Below are 20,910 nucleotides of genomic sequence, written 5' to 3' on the forward strand. Positions count from 1 at the left end.
TCCTATTTTCTTTACTCTGAAAAACTACATGTTGTTTGGAATATATGCAGTTCCTGCCTTCTTGTCTTCAGTATGGATCATCATAGAGAAAATGGATTATCATAGGGTATTGAGCAACTGTAATTGCCTATTAATCTTCAGCTTTAGAGAGAAGGCTGAAGTCTATGGGCCTGTCCTACCTGATGTGGAACGGTTTGGTCTTGAACCAGAAACAGGTGTACACATGAGCTTCATAATGGTGATGGGAGTGGTCCTTATGATGGTAAGGGCTTTGCTAGGCTGGAGCTAGAACGTAAGACCTAAGCTTAAATGAGTTGAAGTCTTGGGGAAAAAAAAAAATTGAATCAGCTATGTGTTCATAGGCTGTGTTTTGCTAATGGTTAATAGCCAAAGTACTTGTTGCATTTATGAAAAGTCCAGACATCAATGAAAAAATTAAAAACTCATTTATTTATTTGACTGGTCAGAGCCCAATTTATAGTCCCCTATGAGAGGGTTATTTTTTCTTCTGTCCTGAAGAGATATGCAAACTCCTATTTATTAGATATGTGTCAGACGGCTCAGCTGTGAAAACTGTCCAGTAGAAATGCTCTGGTATGCACAAATCTTATTGTGGTCCATTGCCTCAGCACCTACAGCAATGACGTACATCAGGTAGGCTTGGCTGGCCCCTGCACTGTGCCACGTGGGATGCTCCTAGATCAGAAGTGCTGGTAGATGTGTGGCTATTGCAGTTGCCGCAGCTGTAAAATAGCTGTGGCACAGATAAGCACTGGCAGATGGGAATGGCTGCCCTGCTCAGAGATTGCCCGCACCCCACAGGACTTGGGGGGTGTCTTGCCGTGAATGAGTGAAGACAAAGCTGTGAAGCTTTACCAAGTTCGTAGTTACAGAGAATATGAAATTAAAATCAGCAAAACATACGTTCTTTATTGTGTATAAAAGGCTGAGTCTTCCTCAGTTTCTGCTTTCCCGAGAGGAAACTTGCACTTGCTGCCGTGTATGAAATTACTTTAATGGTTCGTCCTGCTACCTGTGAGCAGGAGAGCGGCAGCACCGAGCGGTAGGTAGGGCTGTGGCCGGCTGGCAGAGCCGCTTTGTGCGGTGCAGGGCTCTCGGGGATGTGCCTGTTGCCAGAGAGTGGCTGTGAGGCATATTTTTGCTCCTTTCTGCTAAAGAACAGGTGGCCTTTAAGGATACAAATGTACCTCTAGAAACAATTTTGATAAGGGCACGACTCTGAATCCCTTGGCTTCTGTGGTTGAGGCCAGTGACAACTTGATTGGGACCTGGGCCTGGAGGCAATGTTTTTTAAAGAGCTGTTTCTTCCTCCGCCTCCTTCAACCTCTGGAAATCTATTAATAGATGACAGCCAGGAGTACATCTTTCCTTGCATTCTTTACAAGCACGGTTCATTGGCTCATGTGTGAATTTTGCCATCTTGAGTGGGTATTTTTGCCTTTCCTTACCTCCCTTCTCCTACCCCCTTTCTTTTAAATAAACTTCTAATTTTAATTTGGATAAAATCTTCAATTTTGCATGCGAACTGTCTGGGAGCATATGGATCTTTAATACCCTTCACAACATGACTATTCATATTTATAAAGTAAATTAGGAGAACTTCAAAGGAGGTGTTGCTGCTTTTTCTGTCAATAACAAGTTTTATTTTCTAAACTTGTTGAGAGCGTATTTACATAATAGAAGCCTGCAACTTCCCAGGAGTTCCTGGGGCCTAATAGGGCAGTGCTACATTGCTTTCCAGTTTCTGGAGGGCTTCTCCCTGTTTGAAATGCCTTTATTTTCCTGTAAGAGCCCTTGCACTGTTGGCAAGCTGTCAGTGTAGCCTTCTTGCACTGGCAAATCTCAAAGGCCTTTACAAAGCTGGCCACAGTGGAGCAATGCCACCACCCCCAGACAAGGTGGGTGGAGGAGAGTTTAGGGAAAAGCTTAGCACAGACATGATCTAAGACGATAGCAATCCTGCAGGTGTTTTACGTCAGTACATACGCAAAGTATTTGGCCTGAGCGCTCCATCCGTTGCAGAGGCGCTGGGCTCAGGATGCCCTTTGTGCAAGTTGTGGTGGCAACAGCCGTGCTACAGACTGCATGCAGCCTGAGCCATCCATCCCAGGTCCTCCAAGCTAGCATGTGGATCTGTTCCTTGCTGTCTCCAACCCTGGGGGCTGCTGGATGTGCCAGCCTGAGTTTTGGTCACAGGTGATCGATCGGTCTGAAGCTGGCACGTTCCCAACAATCTGGACAGATTTGTCTGCAATGGGATAACCAGTCTCTGTTTCAACATTTCTGATGTGTCTGTCGCTGTAGTTCCAGGCATTGCAGGGTACAATGCTTACGGTGGTTCCTCATTGGATAATATCTGTGGGTTGTCTTTTTCGCATCAGGGAGCAGAAAGGAAAATCCGAGACGAAGAGAGGAAGCAGAACAGGAAGAAAGGCAAAGGCCAGGCATCTCAAGCCTCCTGTAACAACTGTGAGTAAGATGGGCCTTTCTGGTTTGGGGCTAAGTCACGCTTAACATGCCTCCTCTCATAACCATGTTTCTTTATGATCCTCCTAGCAGCTGAAGGGAAGTTGAGTGCACTCCCTCCGCAAAAAAAGAGCGATATCACCTTCTTCAAAACAATGGCTGACCTGGATTCCCAGCCAGTTCTCTTTATACCAGATGTTCACTTTGGAAACCTACAAAGAACTGGACAGGTAGGAAAGGGTAATGAGACAAGATGGTGCCCACCTGCTGTCTGGCTGCCTGTGCTCTGAGGCAGGTTTTAGGAAAATAAATCACTGTTCCTGGGGGCCGCTTGTTTCAGGTCTCGTTTTGGTAAATGCAGTCCTTGGTGAGTGACTTAAAAAAGATCTTACAAGAGACAAGTGCCTTTCTGAGTTCTGGGTGTGAAAAAGGAGTTTATACTTCATTAACAACTGACTAGTTTGTGTTTGTTATGGGTTTGCCATTCCTTTGCTAGGAAGAAAGTCTGAAACAAATAGTCAAGAATTCTAAAATAGAAGGTTGGTTTGTGACTGCAAGAAAGTTTAGGTTTGAATGTGCTATTTGGCTTGATGAAATGAAGTGCCACCTTGTGGTAACAGAGGTCCCCCTCCCTGTGACAACTGAAAACAAAGACCAAGCTCTTACATGTATAAGGAGGTCAAGAGTAGGCTCACCACTGCCCATTTTCTGTCGGCATCACCTAGAGATCTGGGAATTCCTTGGAAGAAAATATTTTCACTCTACAAAGTGAAAATCTCTCATGCTAATGTTAATATTCAATATTGGCAGTCATTATCACCAGTAAATGTGAGGAAGTCTTTGCTGACTTGACTCTTTTAAGACCTACTTTATTGCTTGCTGGGAAATTGCAAATCTGAACTGGAGGGTCAGCTCTGACATTTTTTTCAGTATGAACCTGTTACTTGTTAACATCTCAGGGAGTAGAATGAGACCTTTATGCATGTATTTATATAAAGACAAATAATAGATGAGGAAATTTTATACACATCTTGCTGCCAAATATTAAAACAATGGATTAAATGATACTGAGTGTTGGAATTGTCATTTATTTTAAAGCAGTGAGAATTGTGGTGGAGCAAAGCACAAAGAGCGCAGACATTGCAATCACAGCTGTCGCTGACTTACCCTCCAAAATTGGAAAGACGCCCACTCACATATCAGTGCTGGGTACCTTCTGTCCTCATGGCTTTCAAACCAGAATGTGGATTTGTCTCAAAACAGGAGAAGATGGAAGCATTCCTTAGTATATGTAATCCTGTAAATAATTTTCTAAACTAACTGGAAGATCGCCCAGTTTGCTAGCTCTTAGGCAACGTTCAGCCCTGTCTTTTACTGCTGTATAGGTTGCAGTATCAGCATTCTTGCTCTCCTGAACTTTTCAATTGTTTTGTGTATTAATATAAGAATGATTTATTATGACAATAATTTATTATTTATGACTGTTTTATTAGGAGAGTGTAGCCACTTTCGGGTCCTGGTCATAGAATGAGTTACAGACCTCAGCTTTGCACACATACACCTCTGAGCTATTTTCATTGTAGAGGTTCAGAAGTGAAGGCTCCCAGTGAGAGCCAAGTGTGCTCTGAGTCTTGCCAGCACAAGTGCTGGAAACCTGCCCGAGATGCTTTGCTCTGCCCCAGCAGAACGCAGGGCTCTGGTGCGCTGCCTTCGCCCCACTCTTGCACAGTAACACAGCAGCTGAATACTGGTACGCTTGTTGGTGTGGACCCGTGGTGCAGGCATGTTGTGAGGAATTTGGCTGACTGTTCTGTAAAGCCTTTGACAACAGACGGTGATTTTATACCTCCCCTGCTACTGTTGGCTGCATTTGCTGCTGTTGTAAATTTGGTCCCAGTGACTCTGAGCTATACTGATTCACAAAACAATGGTCTGGACTTGAGCTTCTGCCCACAGAAAAGTTCAGCTGTACTATTAGTAATTGTATTTACTTCAGGCCTGTAGTTTAATGTTGGTCTTTATAGTTTAATCAGATTTTCAGACAGTATTAAATACATACAAAAGCTTGTGAGTGTTGTGGCTTAAATCGTATTAGGGGTAATTTAAGTGAGTAGTGATCTGATTTAGAGGATTGTAAAATAATTGGGAAAATGATATAAACCAGGGGAGAGAGCAATGTCTGTCAAAATGCTTTGATATATTTCCACTAGCTGACATTCAACAGCAGTTTTTCTAAGCCACGCTTTTTCCAGATCACAATTAGAACCAGAGATGTTTGTGTTGTATAGAAGGAAAAGGATTTTTAACAGATGAGAAACTGCAAACCACTTGTCTTTTTTCCCTTTTGAAGTTATTCTGTTAAGCAGGTGTCTGAGTTTTGGGAATAATTGTTTTTTTCCACCCTTCTAGGTTTACTATAATACAGATGATGAGAGAGAAGGGTAAGACATTTATTGTTTCACAAGCTTTGCATTTAGCAGTTCAGACTCATAGAAAGCAGGCACAAAACATGAAATCAGATAAGACTGATCCCCTTTATCCCTCTTCCTGCATGTTCTCCCATTGCTAACAGTAGGTGAATAATATGTAGAACTGGTAGAGGGAGGTTTATTTTATGGTAACTTTCTTTTCCTTCATGTGAATTGGCTGCTTTTTATATCTATTCTTTATTACATTGTCAAGTAAAATAGTTTAAAGAGCCATGAGGTTCCATACAGGGACAGGACAATATATTTGATGATAAAGTGCTTTTTACATATATATATGGGTTCTCAAATAATTTAAAAAAACAGGAATTTTTTAATGAAGCATTGAACTTACTGCATTCCTGAAAGCTGTTTAGCAGTACACATGTGTGCGTGTGACAAATACTGGAACTGCAGAGAGAGTGCCCAAGCGCTAGAAGGGAAAGGCAGAAAGAGAAGGGGAGATCCTGGGAAGGGGGAAGGTGGGAAATGGGAGCACCCCCTGTCTGGCTTTGGAGGGACTGGAAGAATTGCAGAAAGTCCCTAAAATATTTAGCGATGTCATGAAATAAGAGCTTTAATATGTGTGGCTGAAGTTTAGCCAGTATTAACTGTAATGTGTGCAAGCCCCATACTTTTGTAAGTTGCTTGAATCTCAAGTAAGCACTCTCAAATCTGAGAGTTTGGAGTAAGGCAACTGCACTCGTGTAAGCCTGCAAAAAGTGGCCTGTGATAGGGAGTGGCTGGGCACTGGCCGCTAACATTGACTTGAAAACATGAGGCTCTTTTTGTTTCTTTTATGAAGCTAATGTTCTTCATAAGGCTCACGGTGGAATTCGAGAAACAAAGGGGGTTATTGCACCAAGCACATTGGCTTCAGTTCTCTCCTCCAAGACTAAAAGGAGACACCAAGTCCTGCCAGAGCTACGCCGAGGGGAGGGGGCAGCCGTAGTGCCTGCAGCCCTCAGCTTCCCCAGTGGAGTGTGCCGCAGCTTTGGCTGGATCTGGCCCAGCGTGTCACTCCTTTTGAACTTGCTGGCTTGTATGGTCTCAGATTTTAGAGATACTGGTGGTGTTTCCTGAGGCTGTCTCCTTGACCCCAAAGACGAGGAATCAATGTGTAAATGTGGGTTCAGCTCCTTACTTAGCTGTTTCTTCTTCCCCACCCCACTTCCCTCATTATTTAAACAGTTAAGGGCCTTTGGGGTTTTCAAAACAGTACGTAACATCGTAGCATGTTTTCCTGTCACCTGTCTCAGCCAGTGAGTCTGGGCAGTTTGAAAGGCCTGGAGAGTTCAGATAAGCATCAAAAGCTAAATCCTTGCAGTTTCTGGTCTGGTGCTACTTGAGCAGCTAGTGGGGTTTTTGCCAGAGTACAAAGTGAGTCACGACTGCTGCTGTTGTCTCCTCTCCTGCTGGGAGTACAGTTTTACTGTGACATGGTCCCTGTTGTGTGTTTTTTAGTAGCAGTGTCCTGGTCAAAAGGATGTTCCGGCCTGTGGAGGAGGAGTTTGGTCCATCCCCTTTGAAACAAATGAAAGAAGAAGGCCTGAAAAGAGGTAACAGTCGATTCTTAGCAGTTAAAAATAATGCTGCGGGACTCATGCCCTCAAGCTGGGAAGGGCAGGTGTGGCTTGGACCAAGTTGTTTGTTCGATGCTGGTGCAAATGTGGGGTAGATGGGAGAAAAGATCATTACACCTGCCAGTATACAAGGAGGCATTTTAACAAATACTAGTAGTGACTTAAAAGCAGAAAAAGAAAAAAAAAAAGGACTGTGCTATCTCAAGAAGGGATCAGGACACAAGTGTGTATAAAATAGAAAAAAGCTAGAAAGTTTCTTGGTCTTTGGCCAAGCTACATAGTTCATAAATGTTCCAGTAGCAAATCTGTGATTGCCTATTTTTAACTTTTGCTCATCTTTTCTGTTCTGGCTGGGATCACAAGCAAATATGCAAGATGCACTGGGTCAGATACAGAGACCTTACACAGGCAAGCTCCTGCTGACTGCAGACTTAGGTTAGCCTGAATAAAATCTCAGAAATTTCCTACCCAGTTAGAAATATAAGGCATGGAGAGACATCTTCCAGCAGACCCGAGTTGTTTAGAAGTTTGTTTCCTCTAACTGTTTTTACTGCTTTGAGTGAATATTACTACAGTCGTGTTTCATATGCTATACCAGTCCAACTCCTGTTTTCCAGTCTGCTACAGTGAAGCTTCAGTTGAGTGACATTGAAGCAATGGTTTAGGTAGAGCTGTTAAGCTTTGCACTGAAGGTAAGGATGAGCAGATGGTGTTTTTGTCCACAAAATCTGCTTTGTGTACAGTCAATTCCAGTGCAGTTCTATAGGTGATAACTTCCTACGCTGCCACAGTTAGACACCCTGGAGAATATTTGCCATTCCTTCAGACTCAAGAGTTCTGTCATCGTAAGTTTATTGGAGGCTCCAGGGGTTTGACCAACCTATATAACTCAAACTTGCAAATGTTTTGAGGCTCACCCATCAGTTTGTGAGACAGCAAAGCGATAAGGTACAGAAGTGAGCTCAATTGTTCTTAGTGGCACCATTTGTAAAACTCATTTGAGCTTTATAGGAACAACCTCCCATGAGCCTGCATTTGCAAAGTTTCTCTGTTGGTAAGGGTGGTATGCTTGAACCAGGTGAAGCATATAAGATTACAGGATGGAGACTGATATCTTGCTGGAATAAATGTGAACATATTCTTCTTTTAATTAAATCTTCTATTAATTATGTGAGGTCAGCACTGACCACAGACTTGCATCTGGTTGACTCAAGGCTTTGACCAAATTCACATTATCAGGGCTCCATCAAGCAGAAGGAGACAGCCACAAGGGCTACATAAAGAACTGCAATTTCCTGCAATTTCACCTGGGTTTCCCAGCTGGAAGCCTGCAGAGTTGCCTGCAAGGTGGTATTGGTTTGCTTTGATTATTCCTGTTCTTTGCTGTGGTAAGTTGTTTTAATATTGTCCAGGACTTGCAACCATTTCAAGGGGAAGATTTGAAAGAAAAAAAAAAAGTTTTTCAACTGGTGGCAAAACTATGTTAAATAATTAAATCCAGGAGAGGCACGGAACCAGAGAAGCTGGAGGATGCTCTCTTCACATCCCCTTCCTGTTCAGTGTTTCTTGCAACTTGGACTATGCTGGCTGGAGGCCAAGCCTCTTCCAGCGTGGCCTTTGCTCTGGTGAACTTCCTGCCATCAGGAACCCTGCATCTGGGATTGTGCTGATGGAGCGCAGCTCAGCTGAATCTGCCCAATTGACAATACTGTCTTTGCCACAGGAGTCACGGAGTATTAAAACATTCTGCTGTTTTTCCCAGGCTTAGCATTACTAGAAGCTTTTTTTCTCCCAGATTTATGTGGTACAGCAGAATCAATAACTCCTAGAGTGCAGGTATAGATGGGGCACTGGTGCAATGTTTGAGAGAGAGCAGGTCTGATGTGTGAAAATATGCATTGAAAGCAATGTAATCCCAAGGTGGCTCATTATCAGAGCAGTGCAGATAAGTAGCACTGAGTGAGGGGTCCAAGCTCAGCTGAAGAACTGAAGTGATAGTGTGTGGCCTCACCTCTGCCTGATGGACCTAACTGTATTACTGTCCAGTGGAAGCAAAAGTATTAAGGGGAAGCTTTCCAGAGAACAGGTCTGAAGGGGTTTCAAACTGTTGGTAAAACAAGGTTCATATTCTCACACAGGTCGCTGCATCTTTGTGAATTATTCCTTCATCTCCTTGACCTCTAAGGAAGGTACAAGTGCCCAACACAGAAGTGTAAAGTATCTTAATCTGTACCAAGTGTGCAGCGCAGCTAGTTACTTGGCTAGACTTGCGGTCTTTTCCTGTTTTGGGTTCTCAGAGTCTTTGAATCACTTTCCCTTTCAGATTTCATAGGGAGTTTCCCATTAATTATAAATCCAGCACCTGTGTTACAGATCAGGGAGATTTCCAGTCCTGTAGTTCTCAGCTTGAAGAAAATCATATTTTTGTCTAGCTTTTGTCTCTCAGGAAAGTAGTGTTAAACTACTCTGAAACATTTTGGATTCATAACAGTCAGGGTTTTGTGAACCAGCCCTGTGGAGGACAGCATTCGCTCTGTCACCTAGGGAATTTGTGCCTGGGCAATTAGTGAAAACTCCAAATGTGGCAAAGCCAGGTCACAGCTACCAGCCCTACTTTCCTTGACTAAAATGTGCCACCTCTATCCAGAGACCACTTTACAAAGACTGTAGTCATTGCTCATAGGGTGTCAGTCGGAGCATCAGTAATGCCTGGGCTCAGACCTTCATAGTGGCCTAAGTCTTACTGTCTCATCACGTCTTTAGTTTGATTTTTGCCAGACGTCCGTTGCTTGTCTTCTGCCTTGGCAGATTTGCCAATGGAGAGCCCAGCTGTTACCACTTTTAAAAGAGGTATCTAACATTGTTCTTCTGCATTCACGCTTAAATCCTCAGTTCAGTGGCCTGGCTTTCAAAAATCTCCAAGGTGCAACAACCTCCCTTGCCTTCAGCAAAGTCTGGTTGCCACTCCACAATTTTGTGAATCAGGGCTATTTCTTAACTAAAGATAAATTTATCACCCCCATCTTTTGCAATTCTTTTTAACATCTAAAGACCATTAGGGACTACTGTGGCTTTCAGTGCTGGTAAGGAGGTTAAGAACTGAGGCCAGGTAGTGTAGAGGTCAGACAAATTTGAATTTATCTTTTAACTTTCAGCCAAAAATAGCTCATTGCCTGGTACAAGATTTCCCGCCCCCCCAAATATTGCAGTCTTTACTATTAAAGTGAGCCCATCCTGATGCTATGAACATGGTGACAGTAGGATCAGAGGGCATAAGTACGAGTTGTGTCACGTCGTCACAGTCATGGCTTGGCACTCAGTGGCAAAGCTGCTGAGCCCAATGGAGCCTTTGCAGCCCTTTTCCCTCCCTGGCTGTGCCTCCTGCTGCAGGCCAGCCAGCCTTCTCTCTGTGGTTATGCCAGCAGGAAGGCTTGTGGGGCTGCATTGTATGCTGAAGCAGGGACCTGATTTGTCTGAAGAACAACTCGGAAAAAAGGGTTGTTTTTTCACTCACATCTGCTGTTTGAGAGAGTTCATCGTCCAGGAAAATTCACTGAGACAGGCCAGAGTAAGAGAGCATAAGGGCAGGGATGAGACAGGGGCTTCTTAAGGCATCACTGTCACCAGAAGTCATTTATGGAAAAGTGCCCTAGTGAATCAAAGCCAGGATTTTCACACCTGTCAGGGGAAAGAAAAAACCAACAACCCTCCATATGTTTACTAATCCTGGCTCTCTGTGTGTATAATAGTGATTCAAATTCCCAGTTATCCTTGTAATGGATCCTTCATTCAGCCCAACGTTGCCTGACATGTCAAGCACAACAGAGAGATTTAAAGCCTAGCACTTGGATTGTATAATGTCCCCAACTTTAACTTTGGATGGACTGATTTTTCCTCCTTTCAGATACGTTTGTAATTATTAAGGCTGGCAGAGGTCCAGATGTTTGAAAAGCCAGGAGCTACAGGACAGCCCTCTAGTCACAAGAAAAGAATTACTGAATTAATAAAAGCATTAGTACAGGTAAAATTAGCACTTTGAGTGAGTGCTTGCTCATACAAGTAAACATATCAAACCCAATAAAGTTTAACTATTGATGTGGTTTGTTTGGGTTTTTTTTCTCTTATATTCTGATGGTTATTTAGGTTGTGACCCAAAGTTATCTCAGCTTCTAAGTCCTTTAAAAGGACACTCTCAGGCAGGTCCCAAAGAATTACCAAAACGTAGGTGAAAAGGATGTGGCTCTGCGTGCTTGTGGTAGCAGTTTTGTGGCTCATGCTTCTAAATTAAAGATGCAAAACCCCACCATTGTCCTGCACATCTGGTTTGTAGACTGTCCTGGTTTCGGCTGGGATAGAGTTAATTGTCTTCCTAGTAGCTGGTACAGTGCTATGTTTTGGATTCAGTATGAGAAGAATGTTGATAACACTGATGTTTTCAGTTGTTGCTAAGTAATGTTTAGTCTAAAGTCAAGGATTTTTCAGCTTCTCATGCCCAGCCAGCGAGAAAGCTGGAGGAGCACAAGAAGTTGGGAGGGGACACAGCCAGGGCAGCTGACCCAAACTGGCTAAAGAGGTATTCCATACCAAGTGATATCACATCTAGTATAGAAACAGGGGGGAGTGGGGGGCAGGGGGAACTGCCGGTCGGGGACTAACTGGGTGTCAATCAGCGGGTGGTGAGCAATTGCACTGTGCATCATTTGTATATTCCAATTCTTTTATTATTACTGTTGTCATTTTATTAGTGTTATCATTATCATTATTAGTTTCTTCTTTTCTGTTCTATTAAACTGTTCTTATCTCAACCCACGAGTTTTACTTTTTTTCCCCGATTCTCTCCCCCATCCCACTGGGTGGGGGGGAGTGAGTGAGCAGCTGCGTGGTGCTTAGTTGCTGGCTGGGGTTAAACCATGACATAGACCAAGACAGGGGACTCATCTGCCCATGTTTTAAATCTTTTTTTCAATCATTTCAACACCTGGGCAAAGAATTCTCAGCAAATGGGCTTGAGTCCACCCTGCTACAGTCTTGACCTGACAATTAGCTTCCAAACAATTACTTCTGTATGAAAAATACCATCATCTCTGTTGATTCATCTGCAAGTCATCTGTTGAGTTAGCTGGTGAAGATATCTTTTGGACCACAAGGATTAGTAGTTTCAAAAGATATCTTTTTACCAATAAAAAGATGATTACCAATGTAATTTGTCACACAGACATAAAATACCTAACAGTGCATGTGTATTTGTACCTAACTTACAGCACTGCTATTTGAAAAGGCATTTTATTTAGGGAACAAAATAAATTGCGGAACATCTTATTTAACTTGCTACTTTATCAGAGTCATGTGAGATTACACCTAAACCACTTCTCTAGTGGGTTTTTTTTTTTTCCACTTTGTAGCTGTCTGCTTTGCTTTTGCCATGTAGCAGCAAGTTTCCTGCTTTTACCTGTGCAAGTCAGAGAGGAGAGAGCAAGAGCTAAAGAGGGCAGGGCACAGCACCTGTGAACCACTAAGACCAGGCAGGATATCTGAGGGAGAAAGGAGATTTTCAGGAGTTCAAATGGGATTTGGGTACCTGAGCAGGGGTGGGCACGCAGGTAAATGCCTGCCTGCCAGCTGTGCTTTTGAATGTCTCCCCTCTGAAGTCTCAAATGACTTTGGATTCCTTCTTTCCAGTGTTTATTTTCAGACTGGCCAGGCCCATTTGCAGTCATCTGCATGGTAATGTCAGAGAACTATTTCTTTTCCTTTTTGTTGATTTTGCTCTCAAAGTCTCAGCTAAAGGCAAACCAGACTTGCCTCTACTGAATGTCTTTTCACAGCCTTTTGTATGAAGCCATGAGAGGTGCAAGTGGAGACACAGGTTTAGGAAGACCTAGCTTGTGTGTTTTGTCCTGTGACCCAGGGACAGGGCCCCAGTGCTTTTTAGCTTCTTTTATTTCAGTAAATGGAGGTTTAAATTCTTGAAGATACAGATTCCTCACATTAAATTAAATTTGCTGGTTTTAATTTGTGTGTTTTCAAAGCAACTATGATGTGTCTTCCATGTTTAGATCGCTGATGATATGAGAGTACTTTTTTTTTTAAGTGCAAACCATCTTCAGCACTTCATTTTATCTGTCAGGGATTAATATTTGTTTTTCTACTCAGTGTGGGGTGTTTCATCTGTTCAGTTGACTGAACCTGCTCCAAGTTTGACTTTTTTCTGTTTCAGTGCTTTTGTATGTGAGGAAGGAGACAGATGAGGTGTTTGATGCTTTGATGCTGAAATCACCCACAGTAAAGGGGCTAATGGAAGCGGTAAGTATCTGATGTCTTCACATGGTTTGTCTTTCTTGGCAAGAAAATCTTGAGGCTTTCAATGTATTATTCAGATAAAACATAGCATAAAGATGAAGTTATTCTCAAATACATTCAAAGCATTTCATAAAGGCTTTCTGGAGCACACCTCTGAAATGCTAGCATGTTCCAAATTCAGTACCGTCAGCAGCTTGCTGGGATTAAATAGTGTTGCAGAGCTGATTTATTGAAGACCTGAACCTTGAGGAATGGTGGTAATTGACCAGTGTCAGGGAAGCAGAGTGGTGCAGGCTCCATCTTCTGAAATGCTTCTTTCTGAACCGATGATTCAGAGCCTGTTGAATCTTCTCCTCTAACGCCCATCAGTGAGTTCACAGCTATCTTTTAAAGAAGAGGCCCAAGGATGCACTGTTTCTGTGTGAATTTCATATGGCTTTTGTGCAATTGCTGTTCCAGCATATAAGAGGCAGTTGCCGAGCCAATGCAGACTAGTCATTTGTACCTCCTGTCTCAGATTCCTTCTCTAGCCCTTACTGCCAGAGTGAGCTACCTACCAGCCTGCCTCTTTGCTGCTTCTTTAACTTGAGTTTTTGCTTGCTACCCATTAGCTGTGATCATATGAGTGGCTATTTCTGCATTTAATCCTGTTTATAGAGCTGATGGCTAGTAGATGTGTGAAATTTGGTGAGGAAAGAGTTAAGAAGCAACCACACGTCTCACTGTTTCGTGGGGGGACTAATGTGAGATTGACATGTGGGATGCTGAGTTGATTTCCAGCCTTGGTTACATGTAAAAGAGAAGATGGGAATGGATGGAAGTGTCCCTAGAGAGCTCAGTTGAGTGCTAGAAGTGTCTATATTCATATTCTCATAAAACTGTCACAGTGTCTTGTTGCATGTACCAGACACTTCAAATGCAGTAAAGATTGAGTTATTTGGTCAATATTTGGCCAGCAGCAGAAGGCAAAAGAAGATTTGTGCGTTAGTGAAGTTGTTTAAAGTACCTATTCAGATCAAGGTATCTCTGAGGAGAGTCAGCTACATTCTAAGGATGTCCTAACTGTGGTTTTGCTGATACTGTTTGTTAGCTGTGACTGCAGCTCAGTTGTTAGGCAGAACACACGTGTAATAAAAGCCAGGCTTCACTTAAAGAGCCTGCAGTCTGATTCATGATAAGCTGTAACACGATCTCATCTTGTCTTTGTATGGAAGGTAAAAGTGTGTTATAGTCTGTGCCTCTCCATGCCTGTTTTCCAGCCACTGTGTAACATAAAAACAAAGCTGGTGCAGAAGCAAGAAGGGTTTCTGCATACCTTTGTCAGCACAGCTGCTGACTCAGTGGCATGTTTTCGGCACCAGAGAAACCTGATCTGTTGTAAAATGTCCCAGTTCACTGGAAGGAACACATTCAAAAAATTTTAATTCTCTTTGGTAGGATATTGGGGATAAATCAATGCCAAAAAGCTGTCAAACTGCATTTTCTTAAATACTCTCTCTACAGTCATTTTAGCAAATCATGTAATTTTGTAATTGTACTCATCCTAAATGCTCAATTCTAAACTCAGTACTAAGAACTTAGAAACAGGCTCTGAATATTATAGAGCCCCAGATCTGAAAGACAGTGCCAATGATCTTGAATCATACCCTCCTTCTCTGTTTATGGATTTTACTTTTTTTTTTGTTAATCACTATTCCTGGTCTGTGGCTTTCTCCAAATTTTCCATGATTAATAATACTGTTTTCTCAGATACTATGTTTATTTTATTCTCTCGTATACACCCATTCCAAATGAACAATTAGACTCCTTCTCAGATTTCTTTCTTCTGGCAAATATCTAGAGGTCTCAGGTTTCAGAGGTACAGTAGATCTCAGAAAGTGATGCAAATATTTTGTTTTTAAAGTGTTTGTTTAAGATGACTACAGTAGTCAGTCTTGATCAATAGAAAATAGTGAGACATTTGCCCATCACAAAACATCGCACATGTGGTGACTGACCAGCTCTAAATCCTGCTCTCAGCCTGATCCAAAGTCAGGTTAACCCTGTGGATCTCAGTAGGTACTCCAGTCTTACATTGTGCAGAATCACATATTTAATCAAATTACAGAGGGCAATCTAAACTGGGAAATTGAAGCATCTCCCTAAATTCTAAAATTAAAAGCTAGTAGCTGAGCTCAATAGAGCTTGCTTAGACCAAAGTTTATTCAATACCTGTCTATGTATGTGTCCTTCCAGCCAATGTAGGGTAACAGACTGGACCATTCCGTAGAAATAAGTCGGCAAAGATTTTTTTTCCCATGTGCTTTGACAAGCCCAGATATTGCCCTTTCTCTCTTCCTGTCTCCAGCGGAGAAAGCATTTCTGGTGGCTTGTGCAATCAGATATGTGCTACAGGCAAACTTGCCATGCCAGGGAACTGCAGCCCAAAGGGAACGCAGACTGTTATTTCAGTGCCACTCTGAAGGCTGTCCCACTGGAAAGAATTCGCTGCTCAGAAGACTGAAAAATGGACAATGGAGATGATGAAGGAAAATATTGCTCCAAATAAAGATATATTTTAAAAATTTATTGTAGCCTGCTTGGGGTCAGGTGAGAAATCGTGTTGTTTTATAAGTTGGCAGTAGTGGTGTTCCCCCTGAGTTGGCAACAAACGTGTTTCAGAAGAGGGTGTGAAGTGAGATGCCCTAACAGATGCTAACTCTCTGCTTTCTCAGATTTTGCAGCAGGACTTAGCACATTTGCACTGGAGACCTGTTTTCTGCGTCTGTGAGGGGGAGGCTTTCCCATACCCCCACTTCGAGCCTTGCTTCCACAGCTCGCTGCTTGGCATAATTGGTTGAATCTTTAGGGGTTCCTGAGAAATGTGCTTATTCAGTCAGCTGGAAGTCTTTCGCAAAGCTCACTAATCCCTGCATGTTATATAAATCCTACACCTGTCATAGGCAGTGTGACAGGCAAGGCTTTCTCAGCCCTATCTCTCATAGCTTCTGTAGGAAGTGGTGTCCCAGAGTCCCAAACCACTTTGAGCAATGTTTGGAATGCATGAGTGTTAGGTATCCCAAATATCCTAGGGAAGTTTATGCTGGAATGTGCAGAATGCTGTATATTAGCTGCTATTAAGCCTCCTTGGCACAGAAATGTTTCTCCCTGCATGTTTATTTGCATGGAGTCAGTGAAAAGTGCCTTCATGTACTGCTCTTTACAATATCACTAGGCTTCAGAGTTAACAACCCAGAGAGGAAGATACATAGTTTCCTTATGTTCACACAGTTTTGACATTTTCTGCAGTTTCAGATTGCATTTTTTCTCTGATGCCTGTTACAAAGGATTTTTTCAACAATCTGATTAAATGGAGCCATTTTCATTATTGCTTTACATGAAAGCTTAAATTTAGGGGTACAACAAAACCTCAGATAGAAAAGTTCAGCACCAGATTGCTTATCTGACATCATTCTATTCATGGTAAGCAAAGCTAGAGGGTAAGAAAGAATAAAAGGAGAACATGAAAGTTTCTCTGAGAACTTCTCTGAGGCAGTCAAGATTTGCCCTCACAGTGTGGCACCTGCGTATCCCGGAGGTGTCACCAGCCTCAGATTAAGCAGCTGTCCTCCAGCACAGGATGAGGCATTGAAGGAAGGGAGACTTGGAAAGATGGTGGTAGACAGGGGTGGAGTGTGAGTGAGGAGCAAGGTGTGGGTACCCATACAAATGCTTCTGGCCACAGGTAGGTGATTCCTTCTACTGGGGATCCTGCCCATGGATCCTCCCTTGGATTTATGTGTGTAGGCTAGGTCAGGCATTCACAAAGGCTAGGTGGGGCAGCCTGTCCCGTCTGTGATGGAGGGTAGCTGTAATAGGTTAGGATATAGCACACAAGGATATGGCAAAGCCTGGGTTCGAATCACCGTTATTCTGCCCTGTTTGGAGCAAAGACTTGAACTTGCTCCTGATAAGCTGAGTATGTTATGGAACTTCTTTGTAGGATGGGTTTCCACCCTGTGTATGTGGTTAGGTAGCTTTTCCGTAGGCTACATGGAGCCTTTTGCATAGGCTACATAGAGCTCAGAGTGAAAAAAATTGGTTTTATAGTCTGATAGTGAGGATGCTTGTGTGAGATGTAAGACAAGTGGGGTGAAGCCCCTCTTCTCATAATTGTACAAAGCAGACCGTTCCCCACAGCAGGGAGAGTGTGACTGTACAGCATGTGAGCTTGTGCAGCCTTGATGCTGAACTAGGTCTCTCCCAAGGCAGGTGAGAACATGGATACCATTGATATCTCCAGCACCATATCCAAAAGGGCAGTGAAACATGCTGGTGCAAGTAAAACTGAAATAGCAAATACAACCCACAATTTAATTTGTATTTTATTCTCTGCTAGGTGCAAAACTTAAGGAGTGGATGGGTCCAGTGTACCTTATCAGTTACTCCTTATTTACACCCTCCCCTTTCGGTTAGCCACGGATGTATGCTGTAGTCAGAGGAAATTGTTTGCAGTGTAAAAGAAGCTTTATAGTTCTTCAAAATCTTGGAGTTATGCTATACTTTTTAAGTACAAAATTGTATCTTAGTAAGATGACAATTATACAAGTGTAGGTGATGTAGGCAAGTATAGGCTAATTCTCTGTCATAGAGAATCCTGGCTCTTTGGACAGGAGCAGTGCTTGGGGTTCAACCTGTGGCTGTCTGAATCTGTCCTTGGTGCTGAGTTTAGCCACTGTTTTCTTTCTGTTTTCTATTTCATGATAATTGCTTTAATTTGCTTCTCTAAAATACCACTTTTCCAGAATTACGTTGAGAATGCAAACACAAAGAAAGGATTTTACAGTGACTGATGTTTGGCAGTCTTTAAACAGATTTTTAATTGTGCATTTCAGTTCTCTAATGCAGAAGATAAATAGTCGGCTATTTAGCTGCAACTTCATTTCACCTGGGAAGAGCAGGAAACTTACTTTGGTTGGCAGTAAAGTACCACGGAACATTAATCACTGACAAAAAGTCATTTTTCCATAATTATTTTGCCTTTTGGGACAATATTCTTCTAAAGTATGAGCTGTGAGACCTGTTCTCTCAAAGAAGAGTCATAATTTGGAAAATAAACTTGGCTTAGACGGAGGGCTCAGGCACACCATTTCTACAAGCACACCACAGGCTCACTGCAGAATGGACGTCTAAAAAAGTTACTAATATACTGCTGCAAAGCAATGCCAAAGCATCCCAGTGAAGTGCTTGTTAGTGTTGGTAATTCGTCAGCTAAGTAGTTCTTCCTTCAAAAGTTTTCCCATATTTTCTGCTTTTATCATTTGAGTAGCTGGCAAGAGGTTTATTTTAGAAGTCCTTTACCTTGTTAACACGCTTCTCTGCAGCATTTCATTATCTGTACACTCAGACGATGTTTTGTGAGCCAAATGGTGTTCTCATTTTGCCACCCTAGTAACTAGACTGAGTCACCTTCCCAACAATACAAAAGCTTCCTAATCCTGTGTGTAGCATGTTTGTAGCTCACCCACAATAAAAGATACCTTGAAGATACTTTTCAGACAAAAGAAGTACCATGGAGGGTCCTGTTAGCTTAATAAACCTTGAAGTGCCATTGAGAAATAGAAATGTGCACTTTTTTTTGCTGATCCATCAATCCGTTAGCTGCTGTTGTGTTTCTACTCATCTGCCTTCTGCCTGGTGGAAGAAGCCTTTGCTTCCATGAGCCCAGAAAATGAGAATAAGAAACAGCAGAAAGGCGGCTGATCAGATTGAAATTCCCTGGTAAAATCTGAAGCTGGGAAGGTGTTGACTCCTTGAGCAGAGCAATAGGAGATGCTGAGGCAGTTTTGATGACTCACACCCTATGAAAACTCCAAGTCTCCAAGTTTCTCGATGGAAAAGATTGTGTTTTTTTGATCAAGATGTTTAGGATTATTCCTCCCCGAGTCATCCTTAAATGAAGCTGTGGTATGGTTGCGAGTGACTTTTCTGTATAGCTATCCTGTCAAAGTTTGCAGAGATAGCATTTTAATGCCTTTTGTAAAGTGAGAGGTGACAATTTTGTATTTCTCATTAGTCTTTAATGATATTTCTTTTCTTTTTATGATTTCAGATCTCTGAGAAATACGGCCTGCCAGCTGAAAAGATTGCAAAACTTTATAAGAAGAGCAAAAAGGGGTAAGTAAACTATCTAGGGGCTATTGCAGGATCCTTTAGAAGTACTCAGAGATCCCAAATATGCTTGAGGCCTCATGCTGCTGGGCAGTATAAACACTTCTAGGAGACTATGCTTGAAATCTTTCATATGCTTGAAATCTTAATGTCTATGGAGACAGCAAGGGGTGGCAGGGGAGGAAACGTGAATCTCCAGTCTGTGTCTGACCAGTATTCATAGGCTTACTGTGAAGAAACAGTTGGTGTGTGGAAAATGTATTTGGATAAAGTCTGTTTTGTAGACTATATGCTTAATAACATCATAGAGTGCTAGCGTGGGAGAGGTGCAGCCTTTGCTGTGAATGCAGTATGGAGTTTCCCTGCAGTGTTAGGAAGAAGTATGCCACTGTCCGAATCTGAAAGGCAGGCAGGCAATGTTTGCTGCAGGGGTTTCAGCTGAGTAAATTTAGACATGAGCATCACAGCTGCGATTTTAGAATAGCTAGGCTACTACTCCTTGCCATAAATCTAAATCTCTCCACTTCAACTTTTTTTTACTTCTAAATAATCACAATATTGTAGTGATATAATTTTAAGTCAATCATTTATTTTCAGCTGTAACTCTAGCTTAGGGCATTGTTTTGTCTGGGGATTTCTTTAGCTTTTGAGAAGACAGGTGAAACTTCTCATGTTTTGCTTCTTTCTAACAAGTGATATGTTTGTTGGAAGAAACACTTTGCGGTAAAGAGTGAGGAAAACACTCATATACACTTCTAATAGTTGTTGTCAATATTCTCACATCCAGGCTCAGTTCTAGGCCTGTGAGCTGTGTGCAAAGCACAAATTACACTGCTTCCCCGTGTTAGCGACTTACACCACAGAGATGCAGCAGCTCACGCAGCGTGGTTGAGGAGTAGCATGGGGGTGTACCTGGGGGAGCCAACACCAGGCATGGGAAACACAGCTGGGTCTGCCAGGGGTCTGGAGTGCAATTCATCTTGTAGGCAGCTTAAGCGGGTTAACATCCCAGCACTGGCATGTCACTTACCTTAACTATTTTGGCAAGGAGCAGCCTCTAATCCAAAGATTATAAGGGGTTGTTGGGCAGATCTTGATGATGATTCCCACTATTGTCCCTGTACTGGCATGTGCTGGAGTCTATTTTTGCATTGTAGTGAAGTGAGCACATGCGGTGGAGTGCATGGCTTTTGCTTTACAGTGTCCTGGTACATAAAAATATTGGTTTTTGCCTTTGTCACCAGTATATTGGTAAACATGGATGACAACATTATTGAGCACTACTCCAATGAGGACACGTTCATCCTGCACATGGAGAGCATGGTCGAAGGATTCAAGATCACACTGACAGAGATCTAGCCTCAGGCAGACCTTTTTCGTAAGGAACCACAGCATTTCATCCTTCTTGGAAAGCAGAATATTCCCTGGGAACTTGACAGACATTGATCAGAGAAACTGTTACAAGACTGCCTTGAAAATACTGTCCATTCTGCACATGTGCACCCACTGCATATAGACTTGGGTTTGTCAAGCACAAGGCCACTCATGTTAACCTGGTCCCTTATTTATTGTTCCCCACTCTCTAGTGTATAAGCAGTTACCAGCCCCCAGATTTGTAACCAGATGACCCACTGTAAATGTGAAATGCAGCATTTTAATCCATACTTTAGCGTGGATAAGCTCATTCTAAAATGTGTTAAGGAACCATGCTGGTCTAGTTTCAGAAATCTGGTGTAAATCACTTTACCAGTAGTTCTCTCCGTCATTGCTAAAAAAGTGGTGCAGTGCTAAAGATGGGGAAAGTGGCTGACAGAGTTCACTTGCTCAGACTGATCCATATCTCTCTATAGTGTATAGTCTTGCCAAATACCTCTGGTAGTTCTCAGCACGTAGCAATGAGGACTTGTAAGTAAGGCATTCAGCTA

General features: G+C 42.5%; 1 protein-coding gene across 6 annotated transcripts in view; it reads left to right on the forward strand.

The window, feature by feature from the left end:
- The window catches only part of GRHL2 (grainyhead like transcription factor 2), a 66,632-nt gene extending 46,041 nt beyond the window's left edge, over positions 1-20,591 (forward strand). For 5 of the 6 annotated variants that reach the window (XM_075023716.1, XM_075023718.1, XM_075023713.1 and 2 more), the window contains exons 10-16: positions 2,403-2,490; positions 2,578-2,717; positions 4,897-4,928; positions 6,417-6,511; positions 12,753-12,838; positions 18,927-18,991; positions 20,230-20,591. In XM_075023716.1, coding sequence (XP_074879817.1) covers positions 2,403-2,490; positions 2,578-2,717; positions 4,897-4,928; positions 6,417-6,511; positions 12,753-12,838; positions 18,927-18,991; positions 20,230-20,344 — 621 coding nt within the window. In that variant the 3' untranslated portion in view covers positions 20,345-20,591. The remainder of the gene's footprint in view (positions 1-2,402; positions 2,491-2,577; positions 2,718-4,896; positions 4,929-6,416; positions 6,512-12,752; positions 12,839-18,926; positions 18,992-20,229) is intronic. The other variant, XM_075023715.1, reaches the window with a different exon arrangement.
- Positions 20,592-20,910: the final 319 nt, after the last annotated feature.

This window comes from Buteo buteo, chromosome 3, assembly GCF_964188355.1.
Source record: "Buteo buteo chromosome 3, bButBut1.hap1.1, whole genome shotgun sequence".
In the NCBI taxonomy this organism is placed as follows: Eukaryota; Metazoa; Chordata; class Aves; order Accipitriformes; family Accipitridae; genus Buteo; species Buteo buteo.